The 23,008-nt window shown below is 45.6% G+C and overlaps 1 protein-coding gene across 1 annotated transcript; it reads left to right on the forward strand.

The window, feature by feature from the left end:
- The first annotated feature begins 6,373 nt into the window (after positions 1–6,373).
- Positions 6,374–18,011, forward strand: LOC130133874 (protein NLRC3-like). The gene is made up of 10 exons (XM_056302111.1): positions 6,374–6,462; positions 6,659–6,667; positions 8,061–8,177; positions 8,508–8,586; positions 8,764–8,971; positions 11,196–12,981; positions 13,178–13,351; positions 15,826–15,999; positions 16,173–16,219; positions 17,391–18,011. Exons 1-10 carry the CDS (start codon positions 6,374–6,376, stop codon positions 17,990–17,992), a joined length of 3,285 nt encoding a protein of 1,094 aa, XP_056158086.1. The 3' UTR covers positions 17,993–18,011.
- The last annotated feature ends 4,997 nt before the right edge of the window (positions 18,012–23,008 follow it).

Genomic DNA, 23,008 nt, shown 5'->3' on the forward strand with positions numbered 1-23,008 from the left:
TATGAATGTGTGTGTGTGTGTGGGCCCTGTGCGATGGCCTGGCGGCCTGTCCAGGGTGTCTCCCCGCCTGCCGCCCAATGACTGCTGGGATAGGCTCCAGCATCCCCGTGACCCTGAGAGCAGGACAAGCGGTTTGGTTAGTGGATGATATGGATGGATGGATGGATGGATGGATTATATTCCTGTCCAAACCTTTAGAATAAAACCAGTTTGGCTGAGGCCTTCAGTGTATATCCAGTTGCATGAGAAGAAAAACACTGGTGAGATCATCTCAAATTGTCAAAGTAGCTCAAACCAGTGGAAAAGGTAGGGAAACTGGTCCTGGCTGGTACTATATGGGACTTTGGGGATCAACAGTTGTGATCATTAAAGAAAGTGAAGCTCTTCGTCCATGAGAGCAGAGGATTATGATGGAGGTCAGGGGAGACATCTTACAGACTGCTTCCACTACAGAGAAGTCTTTTTTTCCAGAGTCTCTTCTAAAGTCTGTTGTTGATTTAATGTCGCGTACTCCAGCTGAATAAGAATTACACATCACAAACATAGAAGCGCTGCTTAAACAACAACGTATATTCAAATAACATTTGCCATAGAAAGATTTAATAGTATCGTGACGACTCGCACCAAGGCATCACATCAGACCATGTAAACTATTGGCATGGATTCCAGGGAAAAGGTCTCTTGCCATGCGACTTCCCGTGAGATAAACGTCTCACCTGATTGGCTGAACTTAGACTGCCTCTTGAGGATCAGTTTATATATTCATTTTATAGACTTGAAGGCCAGAACTGATTCATCCATTGGAGGATGTTTCCTCTGGTTCAGCCCAATACATGGCTGTTAAAGCAGTCTGCTGACCTGGAACGACTCTGAGGAACATGACCTTTGATTTATTGCTTTATGTCTCAGTGTTATGATTGGACTAGAACGTGTCTTCATATATAAAATAAGGGTCAAACTACAGGTTAGCTGGTTAATCGTTAAATCTTGGTTAATCATTACAACAGGGGGAACCTATGACCAATCAAGGAGTCTTAAGCCACACGAAGTAGGGAGTGATTTCCTGGTCGACCTCGCGGACCTGGATTTCAGTGGTGATGAGACCAGTCTTCTCATCCCAACCCCTCCTGCTAACCCCTTACAAACTACGGTGGAACTTTTCAAGTTTTTTCGGACTATCAAATTGAAGTACTTGGTTCATAAGGACAGAACCGGCTGGTGACGTAGACCTGACACGTGAGCCTGTGTTCAAACCGAAGACTACCTTCACGTCACCTGTAAGTAATGAAGCCGTTCATCCCTTCTGTAAACTAGTGGACAGAGACGGTGGATCCGTGAATAATTCTGTTCCTCACAAAAGATGCTCTAGTTGTTCTAAACCGCACTTGCTGGTACTTTCCACACGTGTCCGTGTCCAGGGGCCCATTGTCTCATAACACGCCTGTGGTCCGGGTTCACATTAACGAGCATCACAGCGCGAGCCACAGACAAGACTCCGCGTCTTCGGTAGCGCGACGTTTCAAGAAAGCCGGATAGTTGACTTCCGATTTGAAATTTATTGGCATTGGTAGAGTTTTTCCCACCCGTAGAAGTAACCGCGCTAGCCAGAGTCTCCTGGAAGGTGGAGCACGGTGGATTTCCATCTGGTTTGAATGGTGACTTCAACTTGTCATGTTTTCTATAATGCAATTCACAGGCCTACTTACACCCATGATGGGCACTGGTTATTGCTATTGAGTGAATTTTTGACCCAGCTACACATCTTACTTCTGTGCATGCTCTCTGCTTTCACCTTGACTGTATGTTTCTCCCCATGATGATTGATTATTTTATTTTTTTAATTTTCATACATGCTATGTTGGGCAGCACAGTGGCGCAGGGGTTAGCGCGGTCGCCTCACAGCAAGAGGGTCCTGGGTTCGAGCCCCGGGGTAGTCCAACCTTGGGGGGGTCGTCCCGGGTCGTCCTCTGTGTGGAGTTTGCATGTTCTCCCCGTGTCTGCGTAGGTTTCCTCCGGGGGCTCCGGTTCCCTCCCACAGTCCAAAGACATGTAGGTCAGGTGACTCGGCCGTACTAAACTGTCCCTAGGGGTGGGGGGCGGCGGCCTATCCAGGGTGTCTCCCTGCCTGCTGCCCAGTGACTGCTGGGATAGGCTCCAGCATCCCCGCGACCCTGAGAGCAGGAGAAGTGGTGTGGATAGATGCCAAGGAACAGACCAAACTGGTTTTCATTGGTTTAAAAGGCGGAGCAACACTGGACAGAGGAGTGTCTCACAGTCATAAATGTGAGGTGAAAGTTGAGGTAAATCAGAGTCTCGGTGTTGTTTTAGTCGAGACAGTTCCTTATGTCAACAGACAAGCACCCTCGGCTTCTTCAGCCGAGACAACAGGTGGCCAGCCGGTGTGCCTCCTCTGAGTTGGAGCTGGGTGCTCAGCCACGAAGACACTTGAGAAGAAGGTAGCACAGGAAGTGGCAGAGCTGGCACACAGGCTGAACTAAAATCAGTGTTCAGTGTTTCGTTGTGGCTGGGCTAAGGTGTTGTGGCTCTTACAGCCTTCATCAGAGCATGTTGACTACACTGCATAGCCAGCTTAAGCACAGCCAAATGCAAAAGTCCCCCCCCTCCCCCACCATCTGGGTGAATACAAAAGGGCAGAGTGCAAAATTAAAAACATCACATGGTAAGTACACCTGTGGACATGTCATCATTGTAAGTAATCATAACCGGAATTGATCCATCATACATTATAATCACCTAAGATAAGCAGCTTATGGACACGATTTCATAAGGGGCCACAAATACAGCAGCTATTAATTGTCATGTCACAGATTTTCATAACCAGTGACTTTCTACCTCGGCTACTGAATTTTAAATTGATAAAAGTTTCTCCACCTCAATGTCAATTCTGAGTTTTGAGGCTTTTCTTCAGTCCACCGTCCAAGATGTGATTCTTATCCTCGATCTGGTGGACACCGATAAACTAAACAACCTTATATCAAATCAAATCAAATCAATTTTATTTGTGTAGCCCAATATCCCAAATTACAAATTTGCCTCAGTGGGCTTAACAGCAACACAACATCCTGTCCTTAGACCCTCTCATCGGATAAGGAAAAACTCCCTAAAAACCCCCTTTAACAGAGAGAAACAATAGGAAGAAACCTCAGGGAGAGCAACAGAGGAGGGATCTCTCTCCCAAGATGGACAGCGTGCAATGGATGTTGTGTTCACGCAATTTACATAACACAACACTGAAAGAGGAGAACAGAATTATAATGGACACTAGAATTTATGAAGAACATGATGCACAGGATGCCAAGCAGTGTCCACATGCCAACGGAGCAGTCCAGGACCCAAGCCACGTGACCAGCATCATCATGTCATAAGAAAAACTTAGGTGAGGAGAGGAAGGGCAGGCAGAAGCCACATGGCGACCACCATCACCACGGAGACCTGGGAGGAGAACCGACCGCACGTGCACGCAAGAGAGACTCACATGACACCATTCAAACACAGAGAAAGAGAAAGGAGAAGACATCATTCAGAGAGAGAGAAAAGACATGTTAGAGAAGAGAACAGTTTGCAATAGTCGTTAGCCATAATCAATTAAGTCATCAATTCGTCATAATCTATACTCGATAATCTCGTCAGCAGAAGATTGGTTGGTAAATTCATTGAGACAGAAAACCAACCCGCCATCCAGTCCAGGTTGTGAAGCACTCAACTTAAAGGCAGCTAATTGTAAACTAAGGCAAAAAGATGAGTTTTAAGTTTGGATTTAAAGACTCAACAGACTCTGATGGTCTGATGGCAGCAGGCCGGTTATTCCACAACAATGGAGCCCGATAGGAAAAGGCCCTGCTGCCACCAGCTGACTTCTTCTTAACTTTGGGTACACACAGGAGCCCTGTATTTTGAGAACGAAGTGCTCGAGATGGCATGTAAGGTTTAAGGAGCTCAGACAGGTAGGATGGAGCAAGCCCATTTAGGATTTTATAAGTCAGCAGGAGCACCTTGTATTCTGATCTAACATGGACAGGAAGCCAATGAAGGGAGGCAAGAATTGGTGTAATATGGTCACATTTCCTAGTTTTAGTTAGGATTCTGGCAGCAGCAGCATTCTGAACCATCTGAAGACCTTTAGTACTAGAATGTGGCAGACCTGAGAACAGAACATTACAGTAATCAGGTCTGGGTGAAACAAATGCATGTGTTAGAGTCTCTGCATCAGCCATGGAGAGAAAAGACCGAGTTTTAGCTATGTTGCGTAAGTGGAAAAAGGCAGTCTTGGTGATTTCTTTAATGTGCTTATCAGAGGAAAGGCTGGGATCAAACGTAACACCAAGATTTTTGGCTGCCACTCTTTGTGAAACCACAGAGTTGTGGATCGTTGTCGTTACTTGATCAAATTGGTGTCTGTGTCTAGCAGGGCCAACGACCAGCATCTCGGTTTTATCCGAATTTAAAAGCAGAAAGTTAAGCGACATCCAGTTAAATGTGCGTTGTCAGGCGCAGACTAGACCTGACCACTGGTTAGACTGGTTAGACTGGTCTGATGTCATGCTGACCCTGACCACCGGTTAGACTGGTTAGACTGGTCCGATGTCATGCTGACCCTGACCACTGGTTAGACTGGTTAGACTGGTCTGATGTCATGCTGACCCTGACCACCGGTTAGACTGGTTAGACTGGTCTGATGTCATGCTGACCCTGACCACTGGTTAGACTGGTTAGACTGGTCCGATGTCATGCTGACCCTGACCACCGGTTAGACTGGTTAGACTGGTCTGATGTCATGCTGACCCTGACCACTGGTTAGACTGGTTAGACTGGTCTGATGTCATGCTGACCCTGACCACCGGTTAGACTGGTTAGACTGGTCTGATGTCATGCTGACCCTGACCACCGGTTAGACTGGTTAGACTGGTCTGATGTCATGCTGACCCTGACCACCGGTTAGACTGGTTAGACTGGTCCGATGTCATGCTGACCCTGACCACTGGTTAGACTGGTTAGACTGGTCCGATGTCATGCTGACCCTGACCACTGGTTAGACTGGTTAGACTGGTCTGATGTCATGCTGACTTTTCTAGACTTTGATACTGAAGTCATGAGGATGTGATCAAATGTCCACAGACAACCCAGGGCCGACCAGAGAGAACAAGAAGCATCTTCTCTCGGTGTGTCCTCTACGGATGAAGACAGAAGGTCTGTTTGACTTGATGGGGACCTGAGTTCACCAGGTACCAATCCTACCAGGACACGTGTTAAATGTATGGTGACTCGTCTGCCTCCTGCTACTTTGTATTGTGTAACTGTATAGCGGGGTTGTGACAAATGACGGTGGTAAAGTCTTTCAAAAGGTTTTTTTTTTTTTTGGTTGCTTTCGGGTGTGAATATTCAGTGGAATTCATTGCATCGTGGTTTCCAGCACTTCTGCCCGACTCGGGTGTTGAGCTGAACATTTCATGAAGAATGTTTTGTGTGTTTTCCTCTCAGTGGTATCCAGACAGAACCGACAGCAGCCAGCAGGTTATAGTGTGTTGTCGCTCCTCGTTCTGTTGGTGAGTTAAGCAGAAAGTCTCACAGCTGCTCTGACAGCTTGGATAAGTATGACTGAAATGGGCCAACATGGGGATCGCTGGTTCGAATCCCCCGTGTTACCTCCGGCTTAGTCTGGCATCCCTACAGACACAATTGGCCGTGTCTGTGGATGGGAAGCCGGATGTGGGTGCGTGTCCTAGTCGCTGCACTAATGCCTCCTCTGGTCGGTCGGGGCGCCTGTTCAGGGCTGAGGGGGAACTGGGGGGGGAATAGCGTGACCCTCCCACGCGCTACGTCCTCCTGGCAAAGCTCCTCACTGTCAGGTGAAAAGAAGCGGCTGTTAATTCCACGTGTATCGGAGGAAGCATGTGGTAGTCTGCAGCCCTCCCCAGCTCGGCAGGGGGGGGGGGGTAGTTGGCCAAGTACAATTGGGGAGAAAAAGGGGGGGAAACCCCCCCCCCCCAAAAAAAAAAAGTTTGACTGAAGTACATTTGATCAACTGTTCCTCTACTGAGTGGAAAAAACACTGCCGCCTCCCTACACTGAGATCCACCGCCTTTAACACAACTACCTGTGAAACAGTCCAGGTCTCGATGGTCCACAAGGCTTCACATCATTCTTTCTGGATGTTTCTGGTCCGTCTGTTAGATGCAGACAGCAGGTGGTTCTAGTATTTTATACACTCAAGCGTGTATGTGACATGTCACTAATACGAAAGATGACGACGAGCCTACACATAACTGGTCCTCTAATCAAAATCGTATGATAATGAATGTGCCCAACTAACACAGCATGTTGTGTGTGTTTGTGTGAAGGTCTACACCCTGCTATGGATGTGTCTGAGGAGAGAGAGGAGGGAGGTCTTACCTCTAAAACCACTCTGTCTGGAGAACATGACAGCCAGACCAAAGCTAAGAGGTAAGATGAGGATCTCTAACTGTCCGTGACAGTTACAGATCATGACAGCTCAGCAGTGATGTCATCATAACATCATCAGTCAGAGTCAATGGTCTGTTTGTGTTGTGTTGTGTTGTGTTGAAGCCCAGTCCATCAGGAGACACCAGACTCCCCTGTACCCAGCTGTGTGTCCATCAAGAGTGACTCGACTATGGAGCCACCTATTGTTTTCAAAGATGGACACCGCTCTACTGACCAGAGGTGAGGTCTATGGTCACATCTATATAGTGACTATACGTTAAAACCAAAGTTCTTATTCCTCTCTTGCATTGGAGGGATAATACTGTTCTTTTCACGTGTCCAATAACAATGTCCAACTGAGATGTTCTCTTTGGGTGTGTGTTCCTATTTATCACAGCGTGATGATTATTGACAATATTTATTGTCATGTGGTGAATTAGCGAAGGCAAGGTGACCCAAAACACTTCAAAATTACTTTTGTCTTTGTTCCAATATTAAATTGTATACTTTTGTTTCTTCACTTGTTCTTTCATTTGTAAGAGTTGTGTTTTCCTGATACCTGTGAGCATTTACAATACTTTAACCTGTGACCTTAAAACAGCTGCCCATCGCCTGAACCATCACATTGTGAACACTGCCATCTAGTGTTCAAATTATGACAGTGTAACAAAATAAACATTTTTTTCTATTTGCATTCTTATATTTACACATTATGTGAAGGGCTCCTATAACAGACACAAAATAGAAAGATGGTAAAGTCAGTTTTTTACAAGTCAACTAGTCTGGTGGTTGTCAGAGTGAGTAGTCGATTAGTTGGTCTCAAGGAAGCTCTCTTAATCAGGCTGTACTTTTCCTGGACCCACTTACTTCGGTGATGACCTATGATTGTTATTTAGGACTAAACACATTCACAATAAAGAGATGCATGTATACAAATTGTTATATCATTAATCTGTTTTATTTGCACCATATTGTGTTACTACAAGTAACACATCGCTTACTAACAAACAGCGACTCCCTCTCAAAAAAGTGATTTGTCAAACTGACGTAGGACTAATCTACATATATTTGTCTCAACTATTTAATTAATTTAAGGGATAAAGAAAAAACTTGTCAGATCCATCGGTAAAAAAAATCTACAATTTACTTATTGACTTTATCTTACTCACTTATTTTATTGTATATATGTTGTAAAATTTTATTCTATTTAATATATCAGTATTCTAATTTTTGTTGTTATATATATAATATCTGTCCCTTTTATCGGTGCTACTTGTCTTTGTTTTGTTTTTTCTTTTTAATTTATTTTATCTAGTTTCTTGTTTAGCTTTTATTCAACTCTATTTTATTTTCATTATTCTCAAATTGTCTCAGATTGTCGTGTCTTATTATCGGCTTGTCAGTCATCTGTGAAGCACTTTGAGCTGCACCAACCTGTATGAAAGATGTTATTCAAATAAAGTTTGATTGATTGATACAAGATAAAAACCTTACATCTCAAGATAAAGAAGCTGACACAGTAGTCGACCATTCTGACCCATACATACTTAATACATCTTCAAAACAAGACTTATTAAATAGTCTTCCTCTGTTTCTAGCAGGACCCACCAGGAGAGACCAGACTCCCCTGTACCCAGCTGTATGTCCATGAAGAGTAACCGGTCTCTAAATCCACCTATTTATTTCAAAGATGGACACCGCTCTACTGAACAGAGGTCAGAATTAAACAGCTGATATGAACAGATGGTTTGGTTGTTATCAGACTCTACTGAACAGACAGAGGTAACAAGTCATGACACATAGAATTGTTCTGAACCTTCTGTTGGTTTAGTTTCTTCTCGCAATTCATCTCATCTAATAATCACACCAGTATTTACAGTGGTGTTCACCTTGTGTTTCTACCTGCATCCATCAGGACACAACACCTTTAACCTCCTTGTGTGTGTGTGTGTGTGTGTGTGTGTGTGTGTGTGTGTGTGTGTGTGTGTGTGTGTGTGTGTGTGTGTGTGTATCTAGAGACCTAACATGTCATGTGTTCTCCACAGAGACCACCAGGAGTGGTCAGAGGTTCTCAGTGGTCAGTCTGTTCAGGAGCACCAAACAGACCTAGACTCCATATTTATGGTGTGTAAATATAAAGCAACAGTTTTTTAAATGAAATGAAAAACAACCACTCTGGTCATAATGGTCTTCGTGATCCACGGTTTACATCGGTGGTTTTTAATCAGTGACAGATGGGCTTGATGTTTTGTTCCACAACTTTAACATGAAAGTTTAATTCATATACTGATTCATTTCCAGCTGCTTGAGGAGAACATTGTCACTTTTGTGAAGAAGGAGCTGAAGAAGTTCCAGAAGGTTCTGAGTACAGATTACCCAGAGTGCTTAGAGAGACAGGGGGAGGAGGAGGAGGAGCAGAGGAGGAGTGCCAGAGAGGCACTTCTGAAGATCACACTGTACTTCCTGAGGACTATGAAGCAGCAGGAGCTGGCTGATGTTCTGGAGAGCAGTAAGAGACTCTTTATTCAAAAACCTCAACACCATGTAAAGGGTCAATAGAGGCAAAGTGGGAGGTGGAATTATTTCCAAACCCTGCTGAAAATATACAGCTATCAAAGGAGGTTCAGACAGTTTCCATTTGGATGATACATGAAAATATGTCTAATGGATAATCTGGTTAAACCATTGATTGGTTAATGTGGGTGTAGACTACTGATGACATTGGTTCACATCAGAACAATAATACCAGAGAGAACCTCTTGAAGACGTCATCGCTGTCCCCATAATCCCAGTAAAGAGCTCCTAACTAATACATGGTTGCTCCAAGTGGTGGAATAGCAACCATTGAAATATTATTACAGTAGAAATGAATTATTATTATTAATGAACATGTTGTTTATGGAAATGTACTTGTACCTCATTCACACATGCAGCCTTTCCCTGAAATGTTCATGGGTGCTTCCTGCATGGGGTCATGTATGAATGGGATCAGGGATCAATATTCAGGGAAAGCTTTAACTCTTAATTTCCCACTTCAAAACCATGAATCATTTCAGGGAAAATGCCTCTAAGGCTGTGTTGTGAATGAAAGCAGTAACATTGCAGGGAAGCACACGTAAAGGGTTATGTCCGTCTGATGAAAGGCACTTTCACGTAGAGCGAGCAAACCAATCACAAGACTCCGCTGATTCCGCGATGGTTGCCTGGCCTCGCGGCTGATTTGCTAACTGCAACACAAGTTCTTTTTTTCAAGAATGGCTGGAAACTGGATCGATTCAGAAATAAGGGAGCACTTCTCTGTCTGCGCAGAGGATGAAATTGAAAGGCAACTGTCTGGAAAAGTAGTGTACGAGAAAGTAACAGGAATTCTAAGTGAGTGCGGCATAATGAGGCAGAAGAGCCAAGTCTTAAGTTAGCTGAAAAGTCTCTGGAAAAAGATTTTGTAGACAAATGACCACCACGGCAAGAGTGGCAGTGGGAGATTGAACTGTCCATATTTTTATATATTCCCATCAAAATTTGCCCCATCTATATTCCGGCATTGCCACGGCATGTGTGAAAAGGCACAAGCCGGAAATCTTCCTGAATGAATGTCAGAGAAATCTTTAGATCAGTCCATGGGCAAGAGATGCACACTGGCACCCTCCTGTGACCATAAATGCAGACTAACACGAGGACCAGGCGAAGAATAAAAATTCACATAAGTTAAAAGAATAAATAAATGAAGCATCCTGAGATGCATTGCACGTTACATTCCACCGCTACATTCAGTGAACGTACAGGCCCACAAGCCATGTGAAAAACAAGACAAGGTATAAACCAACTACCCATCCATCCATTATCCAAACTGCTTATCCTACTCAGGGTCGCGCGGATGCTGGAGCCTATCCCAGCAGTCATTGGGCGGCCAACTATTGTGGTTTAAAACAAAATAAAGCATCCATTTAAAATGACTACTCTCGGCATTTAACAGCCTGATAGCAGAAGGAATGGATGACTTAGAATAGCGATTTGTTTTCCTAGGGGGCGCTTTATAGTGCCGGCCTGAGAGCATTACAGTGAATTCACTGGACAGGACGTGGTCAGACTGGCTAATAATTCCCTTTGCTTTCTGGGCCACACGCTTCTCCCAAAGGGAGCACGAGTCTCTCCGCTGGACTGCAATTATCTTGGAGCAGACCTTATGTTTAGGCTATTCCTGTCCTTCACAGTCAACCCGTTAAACCAACAAATAAAGGAAAAAGTTAAAAGACTTTCAATAAATGAGTGGTAGAAAAGACATGAGATGGTGTTACAGACACGGGGTTCCCAAGTACTTATACGTGTCAACAATTTGAACATCCTCGCCATGTATAGTGCTAGCTTTGGGTTTATCACTGTTTCTCCTAAAATCAATAAGTTCCTTAGTTTTTGACGCGTTAAGGTCAAGGAAGTTGTCATCGCACCAATCAACAAAGGCAGGTAGGGCACGACCGTGGTCTGACTCCGAGCCCTGAAGAAGAGACAAACGTGCTGTGGTGTCATCAGAGAATTTCACCAGGTAGCTACCATCTTTAGAAGACCTGCAGCTGTCTGTATACACAATAGAAAGCAGGGGGGGGGGGAGTACATAACCCTGGGGTGAGCCCATGTTTGATGAGCTGAATTGATACTGTGGAGTTTGGCAGAGTTTCTGTTTCTCACATTTGCTGTAACATCCACTCTTTGACTTCCTGATTTATTTGTTTATTCAGAAACCCTGGTTCCTGTGTGCCCCCGGATTAAACTCAAATCTGCTCTGAAGGAGAAGTTTCAGTGTTTGTTTGAGGGCGTCGCTAAGCCAGGAGAGTCAACACTTCTGAATCAGATCTACACAGAGCTCTACATCACAGAGGGAGGCAGTGGAGCGGTCAATAATGAACATGAGGTCAGACAGATTGAAACAGCGTCCAGGAGACCAGCGAGACCAGAAACATCAATCACATGTGAAGACATCTTTAAACCCTTACCTGGACATGATAAACCAATCAGAACATTGATGACAAAGGGAGTGGCTGGCATCGGGAAAACAGTCTTAACACAGAAGTTCACTCTGGACTGGGCTGAAGACAAAACCAACCACAATATACACTTCACATTTCCATTCACGTTCAGAGAGCTGAATGTGCTGAAAGATAAAGAGTTCAGCTTGGTGGGACTTCTTCATAACTTCTTTATTGAAACCAAAGAAGCAAGAATCTGCAGCTTTGACGAGTTCCAAGTTGTGTTCATCTTTGACGGTCTGGATGAGTGTCGACTTCCTCTGGACTTCCAGAACAATGAGATCTGGACTGATGTCACAAAGTCCACCTCGGTGGACGTGCTGCTGACAAACCTCATCAAGGGGAAACTGCTTCCCTCTGCTCGCCTCTGGATAACCACACGACCTGCAGCAGCCAACCAGATCCCTCCTGAGTGGGTTGACGTGGTGACAGAAGTGAGAGGGTTCACTGATCCACAGAAGAAGGAGTACTTCAGGAAGAGATTCAGAAAAGAGGAGAAGGCTAGGAGAATCATCTCACACATCAAGACGTCACGAAGCCTCCACATCATGTGTCACATCCCAGTCTTCTGTTGGATCACTGCTACAGTTCTGGATCACGTGTTGAAAACAGATGAGAGAGGAGAGATGCCCAAGACCCTGACTGAGATGTACATCCACTTCCTGGTGGTTCAGTCCATCCAGGCAAATCTAAAGTATTACGGGAGAGCTGAGACAGAGCCACACTGGAATACAGACAGCAGGAAGATAATTGAGTCTCTGGGAAAACTGGCCTTTGAACAGCTGGAGAAAGGCAACCTGATCTTCTATGAAGCAGACCTGACAGAGTGTGGCATTGACATCAGAGCAGCCTCAGTGTATTCAGGAGTGTTCACACAGATCTTTAAAGAGGAGTGTGGGCTGTACCAGGACAAGGTCTTCTGCTTTGTCCATCTGAGCATTCAGGAGTTTCTGGCTGCTCTTTATGTCTTTCTCTCATTCATCAACACTGGCGTCAATCTGCTGTCAGAAACATCCTCGACCCCCAAGCAGTCTTCAGAACCAGACCTGTACCAGACAGCAGTGGACAAGGCCTTACAGAGTCCAAATGGACACCTGGACTTGTTCCTGCGCTTCCTGCTGGGCCTCTCACTGGAGACCAATCAGAATATCCTACGAGGACTGATGAAAAATATAGGAAGTATATCACAGACCAAACAGAAAACAGTCCTGTACATCCAGAAGAAGATCAGGGAGGATCTGTCTCCAGAGAGAAGCATCAATCTGTTCCACTGTCTGAATGAACTGAATGACCATTCTCTCGTGGAGGAGATCCAACAGTACCTGACATCAGGAAGTCTCTCCACAGACCAACTCTCTCCTGCTCAGTGGTCAGCTCTGGTCTTCATTTTACTGTCTTCAGAAAAGGAGCTGAACATATTTGACCTGAGGAAATACTCTGCTTCAGAGGAGGGTCTTCAGAGGTTGCTGCCAGTGGTCAAAGCCTCCAGTACAGCTCTGTAAGTGTATGGATTAGACCTTTTAAAGGATTAAATCGATCATGTTGGTTTTTTTCCATTGGTGAGAAAATATTGTGTTTCATTACGGTGGTTATTAAAACTGCTAATATGATTAAAACAGGTTGCAAAATCAAAAGTATTAAAGCCATTAAAATACGATAGACTAATATATTTTTGTGTGTTTGTCTCTATTCAGGTTGAGTTCCTGTAATCTGTCAGACAGAAGCTGTGAAGTTGTGTCCTCAGTTCTCAGCTCCACCTCCTCTAGTGTGAGAGAGCTAGACCTGAGTAACAATGATCTGCAGGATTCAGGAGTGAAGCTGCTCTCTGCTGGACTGGGGAGTCCACAATGTAGACTGGAAACTCTCAGGTCAGTATTCCTAAACCTCTCCAACACAGGGCCACTTGAGTCCTCATTTACATCCACTTTAATGGCAGTCAGTACATCCTTTGGAGGCCTTTTGTCTGATTGGAGGAATTACTTGATGTAGATGTTCCAATAGTTGTTGAAGTTTCTACAAGTACGATAGGTGTCAACTGAAAGGTCACGTTTCCCAGCACTGCAAAGAAACACCAAAAAAGAAACAACATTTTTCCTGTAGCAGCATCCTTGTTGTAAATGTAACACAGGCTTCAGCAATCACTCGATAACATAGAAAGCTGTCCTCATTCACAAATGATAAAGATTTCAACCGAAATCCTCCTGTTATGGGCAATGAGCACAGAATCCCTCAGAAAAAAAAACAAAGAAAATTTTGCTGTGTATTAAAATCAAAAACAGCTTTCGTACAAAAACAATGTAGAATTCTGTACCAGCTCTCATACAAAACTAACACTTTCTGTGGAATATGGGGTAAAACGATAAATAATGGAGAAAATACAAATAATAGGCAACAGTGAAGTCATGGACATGCGTGGAAGTGCAACATAGCAAACGTGCTTAGCTGGTGAATACAGGGATGCGTAAGTTTTTGTGTAAAAACAGGAGTTGGTCTACATGCTGTGGTGCTGCAGTGGAAAAACGCGGTAACACGCCTGACCCTCCCCAGTTAGCCTTGATGCGGTGGGCAACTTGAGCGCTCGATGAGATGCCAGATTTAGCGTGTGGCCGTAACATCTCACGTGTAGGAATTTACCCAAGTTGAGCAGCAACAGTCATGTTGGGGGGCGTTATCATTATCAGTCACTAAAACTACATCTTTGGTAGTGAGCTGCCATTCTTCTGCTATGTTCTGTAACAGCTCAGCCACGTTTGCACACGGTGACACGAGATTCTGCAGCAATGGGCGTCCATGCATCACATGTTACTGCTATCCTACCCGCTTCCCTCAATCGTTCCATGACCTTGATGTGGGTATCGCTGTGTCGGTGAAAAAACATCGAGATGGGATGTCGTATCTCAGCTCCAAAGTGTGCAGCCTGGGCAAGTCGTCGGCAATAAAAAGTTGCGATCGACTTTGTGATTCGCTTCGCCCTTTCCAAGTTTGGTGGAAGCTTTGCTATCACTTGTTCGAATGTTCTCTGGTTGGCAGCAACTACAACCGGCTGTTTTTCCTCCAACTCCGGGTGGAGAAGTGAAATACGGTTTCTCATGTTTGTTGTGTTCCCAAAAATATTTTATTTTAGGTAGATACAGCTTGCGTACAGTGTGGCTCTTTGCAGGTCCCTTTTCCCCTCGACTTCATAGAAGCCAAAACGCTTCCATACGCCGGCTTTTAAGGCCGGAGGGTGTCGGTCAGATTGTATCCAACTTCGGTTGCTCGCGCTCAGCCATCCTCACCAAAACTGAAGAAGTAGCCTAGCTTAGAACGTAAACACGACGCGCACGTTTTACGCCTGTTACACGTCACCATCCAGCTGGTTCAGTGGCGGCCATAAGGAGCGCCCAGCCCAGTCAAGAATTGAGCTTTAAATCTCGGGTTATTTCGCTTTCTGCGCTGAGACATAATCTTTTACCAGAGAATCTCGATGCTGGTGGGACGAGGCTGTCTCCGCTTTCCCTTCACTAATTTAAGAAACTATACAATACCCTTATGCTAAACAGTTTACTTTATTTATTTTGGATGTTTCTTTGCATTGTAGTGCCTTATTCATGCTATTGATATCGGTACGTGGTGTGCGGCGCTCGCTCCTGTGTGTGCTATAGCGTATCGATACGCAGAGGCGGCCTCAGCCTCACCTACAGGGATAGTTTCACCCTGATGTTAACTGACACGCATATGTGCAGTGGGTCTGTGTGTCCCCAAATATTTACCCCACACCTCCTTGCAGTTATAGACCGAGCCGTATTGGATTATTCTCCCTTATATGAAAGGCGCCGTGTCAGAGTCCTGCTTAGTTTGACTTGTTTTCTTTTGACAGCGTTGCTAGGACAGCCATCTGTTGTTATTTTCTTACATTCTCGTGCTACTCTGCTGTGTTCCCGTTTTACTTTGAAACCTGGCGGTGTGTGTTTCCTCGTGATAACTGATCTATAAGCTGTTCTTCTTTTCTGCTTTATTCATCCTCGCTCCTCTGCCGAGAAGCAAGTGTCCCGAGACCTCTCCGTCTTTCACATATTTGACTGTTTGCCTTAAACGTCATGCTCTTGCATACTGGGGTTAATCATAGTCTGATTGTGAAACCCGAGTCAACAGAAGAAGTTGTTGGTCAGCGTTGTGATACGAGTTAACTGAGCTCAGGTTTGTTTGGTTTAGTGAAGCTGAAACCGATTCAGGAACCCTGATTATGTTGAACGTGTCTCACGAGACGGGGCTCAGAACTCTTTTTTTAAACACTCCAAGACGTCATCGGCTAAAAGTAAGTTGTGTGTTCATGTGTGTGTGTGTGTGTGTGTGTGTTCAGGCTGTCGGGCTGTCTGGTCACAGAGGAAGGTGTTTCTTCTCTGCTCTCAGCTCTGAGCTCCAACCCGTCCCATCTGAGAGAGCTGGACCTGAGCTACAACCAGCCAGGAGACTCAGGAGGGAAGCTGCTCTCTGCTGGACTGGAGGATCCACACTGGAGACTGGACTCTCTCAGGTATGGACCGGCTGGATGACACACACTCATCATGTCTCCTACGAGGATGTCTCCTCCTACTCTGATGCTGGATCAGACTGGTTCTTCTGTAACAGTGGACAGGGCTGATATTGGATGGAGGTGTATTAGATGGAGGAGGTGCTGGTGTGACTGTGTCTCTCCTCCACCCCCAGGCTGGACCATGCTGGCGTGTGTTGGCTGAAGCCGGGTCTGAGGAAGTGTAAGTGTGTGTTTAGTTTATTCATGAGAACAAAGCAGATCACATTCAGCTGTTCAGATGGAAAGTGCGTCCACACGGCAGTGTGTGACTATCTGTTCATTCACATCCTACTGGGGATGAAGATGATGGTTGACCTGATGGGTCTTCATCACACTGGTGAGACGTTAACAGTCATTAGGTCTCATTGATCAAGGAACTTCAACACTAATGGCCGTGTGATTCCTTCATACTGACGTCGATATGTGAAAATCAGGAACAGTTTATTGTCATCTCAATCGTGTGCTTGTGTACACAAAAGAGACGACATTTCGTTTCTCCCAACCCGCCGCGGTGCAGCACAGAAAACAGAAAACGTATATCCAAAACAAAACCACGCCGCCGAAAACACGCAGAAACGGAGAGAGCAAAGCAAAAACAGTCAACAACACAGTCCATTCAGTGAATTTGCAACACAGTCAAACACAAATGTCACTGTCCGGAGAACCAACGTCAGCCAGGACGACTGTCGGAACTGCCGGTCTGCACGGCCAGCAGTCGGCCTAGCCCGCCGTGCTTCCGCGTCCTGTTAGACCACCCTCGGTGTTTCCTCCTCGGGCCCAGCTCCAGGCAAGCCCCCCCCCCCTTTTTTCTCCCCAATTGTATCTGGCCAGTTACCCCACTCTTACAAGCCGTCCCCGTCTCTGCTCCACCCCCTCTGCTGATCCGGGGAGGGCTGCAGACTACCACATGCCTCCTCCCATACATGTGGAGTCGCCAGCCGCTTCTTTTCACCTGACCGTGAGGAGTTTCACCAGGGGGACGTAGCGCGTGGGAGGATCACGCCATTCCCCCCAGTTCCCCCGCCCGACCAGAGGAGGTGCTGGTGCAGTGACCAGGACACATACTCACATCCGGCTTCCCACCCGCGGACACGGCCAATTGGGTCTGTGGGGACGCCCGATCAAGCCGGAGGCAACACGGGGATTTGAGCCGGCGATCCCCGTGTTGGTAGGCAACGGAACAGACCGCCACGCCACCCGGACGCCCTCAGCGGCAGTGTAATTCATGAAATGATAAGAGTAGACGTACTGATGAATGAGGTCCAATCTGTGAATAAATCAAAAGGAACTAAACAGAACAGGAATACTAGCTCAACAACCGCTGCTGTATTGTGTTTTGTTGTCTCCATCAGATGCCTGCGAACTCACACTGGACCCAAACACAGCACACAGAGAGCTCCTTCTGTCTGAGGACAACAGAACGGTGATTAAGGTGATAGAGGAGCAGTCGTATGCTGATCATCCAGACAGATTTGACTACTGGGAACAGGTTCTATGTAGAGAGCGTCTGACCGACCGCCGTTACATGGAGGTGCAGTGGAAAGGAAGGGTTGATGTAGGAGTGACTTACAGAGGAATCACAAGGCAAGGAGGTGCCGTTGACTCTGTTCTTGGCTGTAATGAAAAGTCCTGGAGTCTGCTGTGTTATAGTAATAAATACACAGCCTGTCATAATAATAGAAGAACAGAGTTATGCATCTCCTCCTCCTGCTGTGACAGAGTAGGAGTGTATCTGGACTGCTCTGCTGGAACTCTGTCCTTCTACAGAGTCTCCTCTGACACACTGACACACCTCCACACCTTCACCTCCACATTCACTGAACCTCTCCATGTTGGGTTTAGGATCAGGTCACCTGACTCGTCAGTGTGTCTGCGTCAGATAGAGGAGGTAGAGACGCCTCCTGTGTCCCGGAGGAGCACTCACACTCCTGCCCAAACACACCCGCTGACATGATAGATCACTCTGTACAGGATCTCACACACACACACACACACATGTAATTGGGTCAGACCTCTTTGTGTTATTTGGAAAATGAAATCAATGAGTTATTTAAGCAGGCAGAACCAAGTTATTAAAGTTATACAAGTCACTTTTAATCCTGTAGCTTTTTAAATGATCCCTATAATAGAATAAAGTAAAATAGAATAGAATCATTTTATTTTTCTAAAGGAGCTTCATAATAATACATAGTTGAGTATTTTCATTTTGTATGTTATTGTATGTTTTGTATTTTATTAATCTCGTCACTCCAACGAGAACATCTTCTTTCGTTTCTATTGTTGCAGATGAAAAGTTTTGAAGACTATAAAAGGAACATTATATTTTTTTAGTTAGTTTCAGTTTTTGAAAAACAAGTCCTTGCCTTTCATGTTCAGTGTGTAGATGTTCTCCTGTAATGAACCATTATTTGATCTGGTATGTCATTTGTCCTTTTAAAAGTTGTAAATCATGTTATACAATGTCTATATTAATAATAATAATAAATCAATCTTATATAGCACTTTTCTAAAACTCAAAGTCGCTTTACAATACATGGGGTGAAACAAGACGACAGATAAACATAACACAGACAAACAGGGGTGGATGGGAAGGGGTGGATGGCGTGTTCTGCCTGTATTTAAGTCGATTCTCAGTTATATCTGAAGATACTTTTGAGTCTGTCACATTCATAAAACAGAAATTTGTCAATCATTATTTACACAAAATGTTTAGATGTGGGAATTGTGTTGTGTGTTGAATTATTTTCCCTTCTACTTTTTTTCACCTGTTTAATATGTTGAACTGAATCTGAATGTCTCTACACATACGATGTAAATAAAGTATAAATGGTAAATATTTCAACATGTCAGGATACCTTTAAAAGCTGATTTAACTTTATGAATGAATGTTGTGATTTGCCGTTCTTGGAGAAGTTTGTTAACCCATCTGAAAACACAGTTCGGATTCAGAAGTGATTAAAACAAATGTGTACATTGGTACCCCCTCCAAGAATCGCCATCTTAACATAGTGGAGGGGTTTGGGTGTCCCGGTGATCCTGCGAGCTGTGTTGTCAGGGGCTATAGCTCCTGGTGGGGTCTCCCAAGGCAAATTGGTCCCAAGGGAGGGGCCAGACTGAGCGATTCCCAAGAAACTCAATGAATTTACAACAGCAGAGCTATAGCACCTCGCCCAGAAAAGGGAAACCATGGCCCCCTCCTGGAGTCAGACCTGGGAAGGGAGCTCGCCGGCAAGTGTCTGGTGGCTGGGCCTTGGCCCATAGCGCCTGGGAAGGGAGCTCGCCGGCAAGCGTCTGGTGGCCGGGCCTTGGCCCATAGGGCCCAGTCGGGCCCAGCCCAAAAAAACAACATGGACCCACCAACCACCCTGTGGACCCACCACCCGTGGGGATGAGCATTGGGGTAGAGTGCAATGCAGACCGGGTGGCAGGCAAAGGCGGAGTTGGCCAAGGTGACAGGCGCTGAGTGGATATGGGGATACTCACAAGTCCTTGGTTGAGCACTGCCATGTTGGAGTTCTCCCCTGGGGAATGAGAGGGTCGCCTCTATACGACTGTGAGCTGCTGGGGGGAAGGCTCTGACTGTTGTGTCTGCTTATGCACCAAATAACAGTTTGGAGTATCCGGACTTCTTTGTGTCTCTGGGTGGTGTCCTGGATAATGTTCTGCCCGGCGACTCTATAGTTCTGCTGGGGGACTTCAACGCTCACGTGGGCAACGATGGAGAAACTTGGAGGGGCATGATTGGGAGGAACGGTGTCCCTGATCGGAATCCAAGCGGTCCCTTGTTATTGGACTTCTGTGTGAGTCATGGATTGGCCATAACAAACACCATGTTCGAACATAGGGTAGTTCATAAGTGTACTTGGTACCAGAACACCTTAGGCCAAAGATTGATGATAGACTTTGTGGTCATATCAGATCTGCGGCCATATGTTTTGGACACTCAGGTGAAGAGAGTAGCAGAGCTGTCAACTGATGACTACCTGGTGGTGAGTTGGATCAGATGGCGGGGAAAGCTGCCGGACAGACCTGGCAAACCCAAACGTGTAGTGAGGTTGAACTGGGAACGTCTGGCAGAGGCCCCTGTCCGTGAGGTCTTCAACTCCCACCTCCGGAAGAAGTTCTCGTGTATCCTGAGGAAGGCTGGGGACATGGCGTCTGAGTGGTCCATGTTCAAAGCCTCTATTGCAGATGCGGCAGGTAGGAGCTGTGGTCATAAGGTCATCGGCAGACTTGGACACCCCGGCTTCAGAAAGTAAAAGTCCTGCCACGTACTTGTTCCACCCATACACTACACCAGCTGAATTTAATTAGCACAACTGTTCAGCCAGGTAGAGTGAAGTCACCTTGTTTAGTGAATGGCTAGAACAAATACATGGTCGGATTTTTACTTTTTGAAGCCGGAGTGTCCATCCCTGGTCATCGGTGCCTGTTGAAGTGGCAACCCAAGAACCCGCTGGTGGAAACTGGTGGTGAGGGAAGCCGTCAGGCTGAAGAAGGAGGCCTTTCGGGCTTGGTTGGCCCAGGGGTCTCTTGAAGCAGCAGACAGGTACCAGGAGGTCAGAAGGGCTGTGGCTTCGGCGGTCACGGAAGCAAAAACTTGGGTGTGGGAGGAGTTCAGCGAGGCTATTGAGGAGGACTTTCGGTTGGACTCAAGGAATTTCTGGTAAACCATCCAATGACTCAGGAAGGGGAAGCAGGGCTTGACTCAGGCTGTGTTCAGCTGGGGAGGGGAACTGCTGACCCGGACTGGGGGTGTTGTCGGGCGGTGGAAAGAACACTTTGAGGAGCTCCTGAACCCGACTAACACGTCCTCGGTGGAGGAGGTAGAGTCTGAAGACTCGGGGGAAGCTCCACCCACATTCCTGAAAAAGGTCTCTGAGGTAGTTAAGAAGCTCCTTGGTGGCAAGGCGCTGGGTGTGGATGAGATTCGCCCTGAGATGCTGAAGGCTCTGGACATTGTTGGGCTGTCTTTGTTGACACGCCTCTTCAGTGTCACATGGAGGTTGGGGACAGTACCTGTGGAGTGGCAGACTGTGGTGGTGGTTCCCATATTTAAAAAAGGGGAGTGAAGGGCGTGCTCCAATTATCGGGGCATCACACTGCTCAGCCTCCCTGGAAAAGTCTACTTTAGGGTGCTAGAAAGGAGGCTCCGACCGATTGTCGAGCCTCGGATCCAGGAGGAACAATGCGGATTCCGTCCTGGCTGTGGAACAACGGACCAACTCTTTACCAGCCAGTCTACAAGTGTTTTGTGGACTTGGAGAAGGCTTATGACCCTGTACCCCGAGGCACTCAATGGGGAGTTCTGCGGGAGTATGGGGTACCGGGGCCGTTGCTACAAGCCATCCCGTCCTTGTATAACCCAAGTGAGAGCTGTGTCCGTATTCCCGGCACAAAGTCCAACACGTTTTCGGTGGGTGTGGGACTCCGCCAAGGTTGTCTGTTGTCTCCGATTCTGTTTGTGATACTCATGGACAGGATCTCAAGGCGCAGCCAAGGTGAGGAGTGTGTCCATTTTGGGAACCTCAGAATTGCGTATCTGCTCTATACAGATGATGTGGTTTTGGTGGTTTCATAACAACTAATGTTGTGTTGTATTGAAAGCTAGATGCTAAGGTACTTTGCGTTAGTTCATCTACACAGTTTTGTGCATTGTGTTATTGCAATTGAGTTAATTCATCTGCACAGCTTTATGTGTGGTGTTATTGAATTCATATTTTCATAGGCAGAGAAAAAAGTATACTGTACAGTGTAGAGATACAGATTTTAATTTAAAAAAAAAAACTGCTGTGCTTTTGCTCCATCCTGTTTCCAAGGAAAGGGGCACACTCATCTCTTCTACTCAGATAAGATCTTTGCAAAACACAATCACACTACCCGGGTAGATGAACACTGACTGAACACTGACTGCACAAAGACAAACTTCTTTTTCATTTTCCTTTTATTGGCCAGGATCTATACAAGCGTATTTCTGTACAAGTAAATTTACCGTAGGCCTAACAGTTCCTGTGGTTAAAAGTATCACATTATGGTAAGAATACTACAAAATACACTACACAATTACAATGAAATACATCGTACATGTGGTCACGTTTGATGCACTAGTATACTAGTACAATAACTATAGTATACTGTGGTATAATGATTAGAGTATACTATAGTAAGCCCACTTGTGTGTTTTAACCATCCCGCGTGCTAGTCTAGAGCAAGGGAAGCTGCACTTTCTATTTACACCCCAAGTAGAAGGGACGCCCTGCCTGAGGACCTGAGAGAGGCCCCCACACTGGACACATTTCAAAACAGGTTAAAACCCTTACTTTTTAAATCAGCCTACAGCTAAATTCTTTCTGTGTGTGTGTGTGTGTGTGTGTGTTATATTTTGCTATTTTCAAATATTGTGCTGTGACTGTTGTTACTTTTAATTAATCAGTGTTTATGGCACTTTTATTTATTTTACTAACTCCGTTTTAAATTTGTCTGTATTTTGATAGAATTTGTCTGTACTTTTTTGTGAGGGGGGGGTTATTGTTTTTGTGTGAAGCACTTGGTGTTACATTTGTTTGTATGAAAAGTGCTATACAAATAAAGTCTGATTGATTTTGCACCCTTCTTTCACTGTCAACACCCTCGGCTCCACCTCTATAGTTGTAGCCAAGGCGCACTTTTCCCCTCATTTATGGTGCTGACCAGTCTCCCTGCAGATGTGCGCCAAATTTAGCGTTTTGCTGGCCAGGATGCACAAAATACATCACACTTTTCCACTGCATGGCACCGGCTCGACTCTACTCGCTTTTTTTGGGGGGGGGGTTTCCATTGGGCAGAAGTGAGGGACGGTAGCTGGTACCAGGTACTTTCTTTTTGGTACCACCTCCGTCGAGGTTCCAAGTGAGCTGAGCCGATACTAAAAGGTGACATGAAAATACCACTATAGATAAATAAAAATAGATAGATGTATATTTATTTGCAT

The sequence above is a fragment of the Lampris incognitus genome, chromosome 2 (assembly GCF_029633865.1).
Source record: "Lampris incognitus isolate fLamInc1 chromosome 2, fLamInc1.hap2, whole genome shotgun sequence".
In the NCBI taxonomy this organism is placed as follows: domain Eukaryota; kingdom Metazoa; phylum Chordata; class Actinopteri; order Lampriformes; family Lampridae; genus Lampris; species Lampris incognitus.

Coding starts and splice junctions, on each gene's coding strand:
- LOC130133874 (XM_056302111.1), top strand. CDS start 6,374: ATGGATGTGTCTGAGGAGAGAGAGGAGGGAGGTCTTACCTCTAAAACC. Junction 16,000..16,172: donor TGGAGACTGGACTCTCTCAG/GTATGGACCGGC, acceptor CTCCACCCCCAG/GCTGGACCATGCTGGCGTGT. Junction 16,220..17,390: donor GAAGCCGGGTCTGAGGAAGT/GTAAGTGTGTGT, acceptor TGTCTCCATCAG/ATGCCTGCGAACTCACACTG.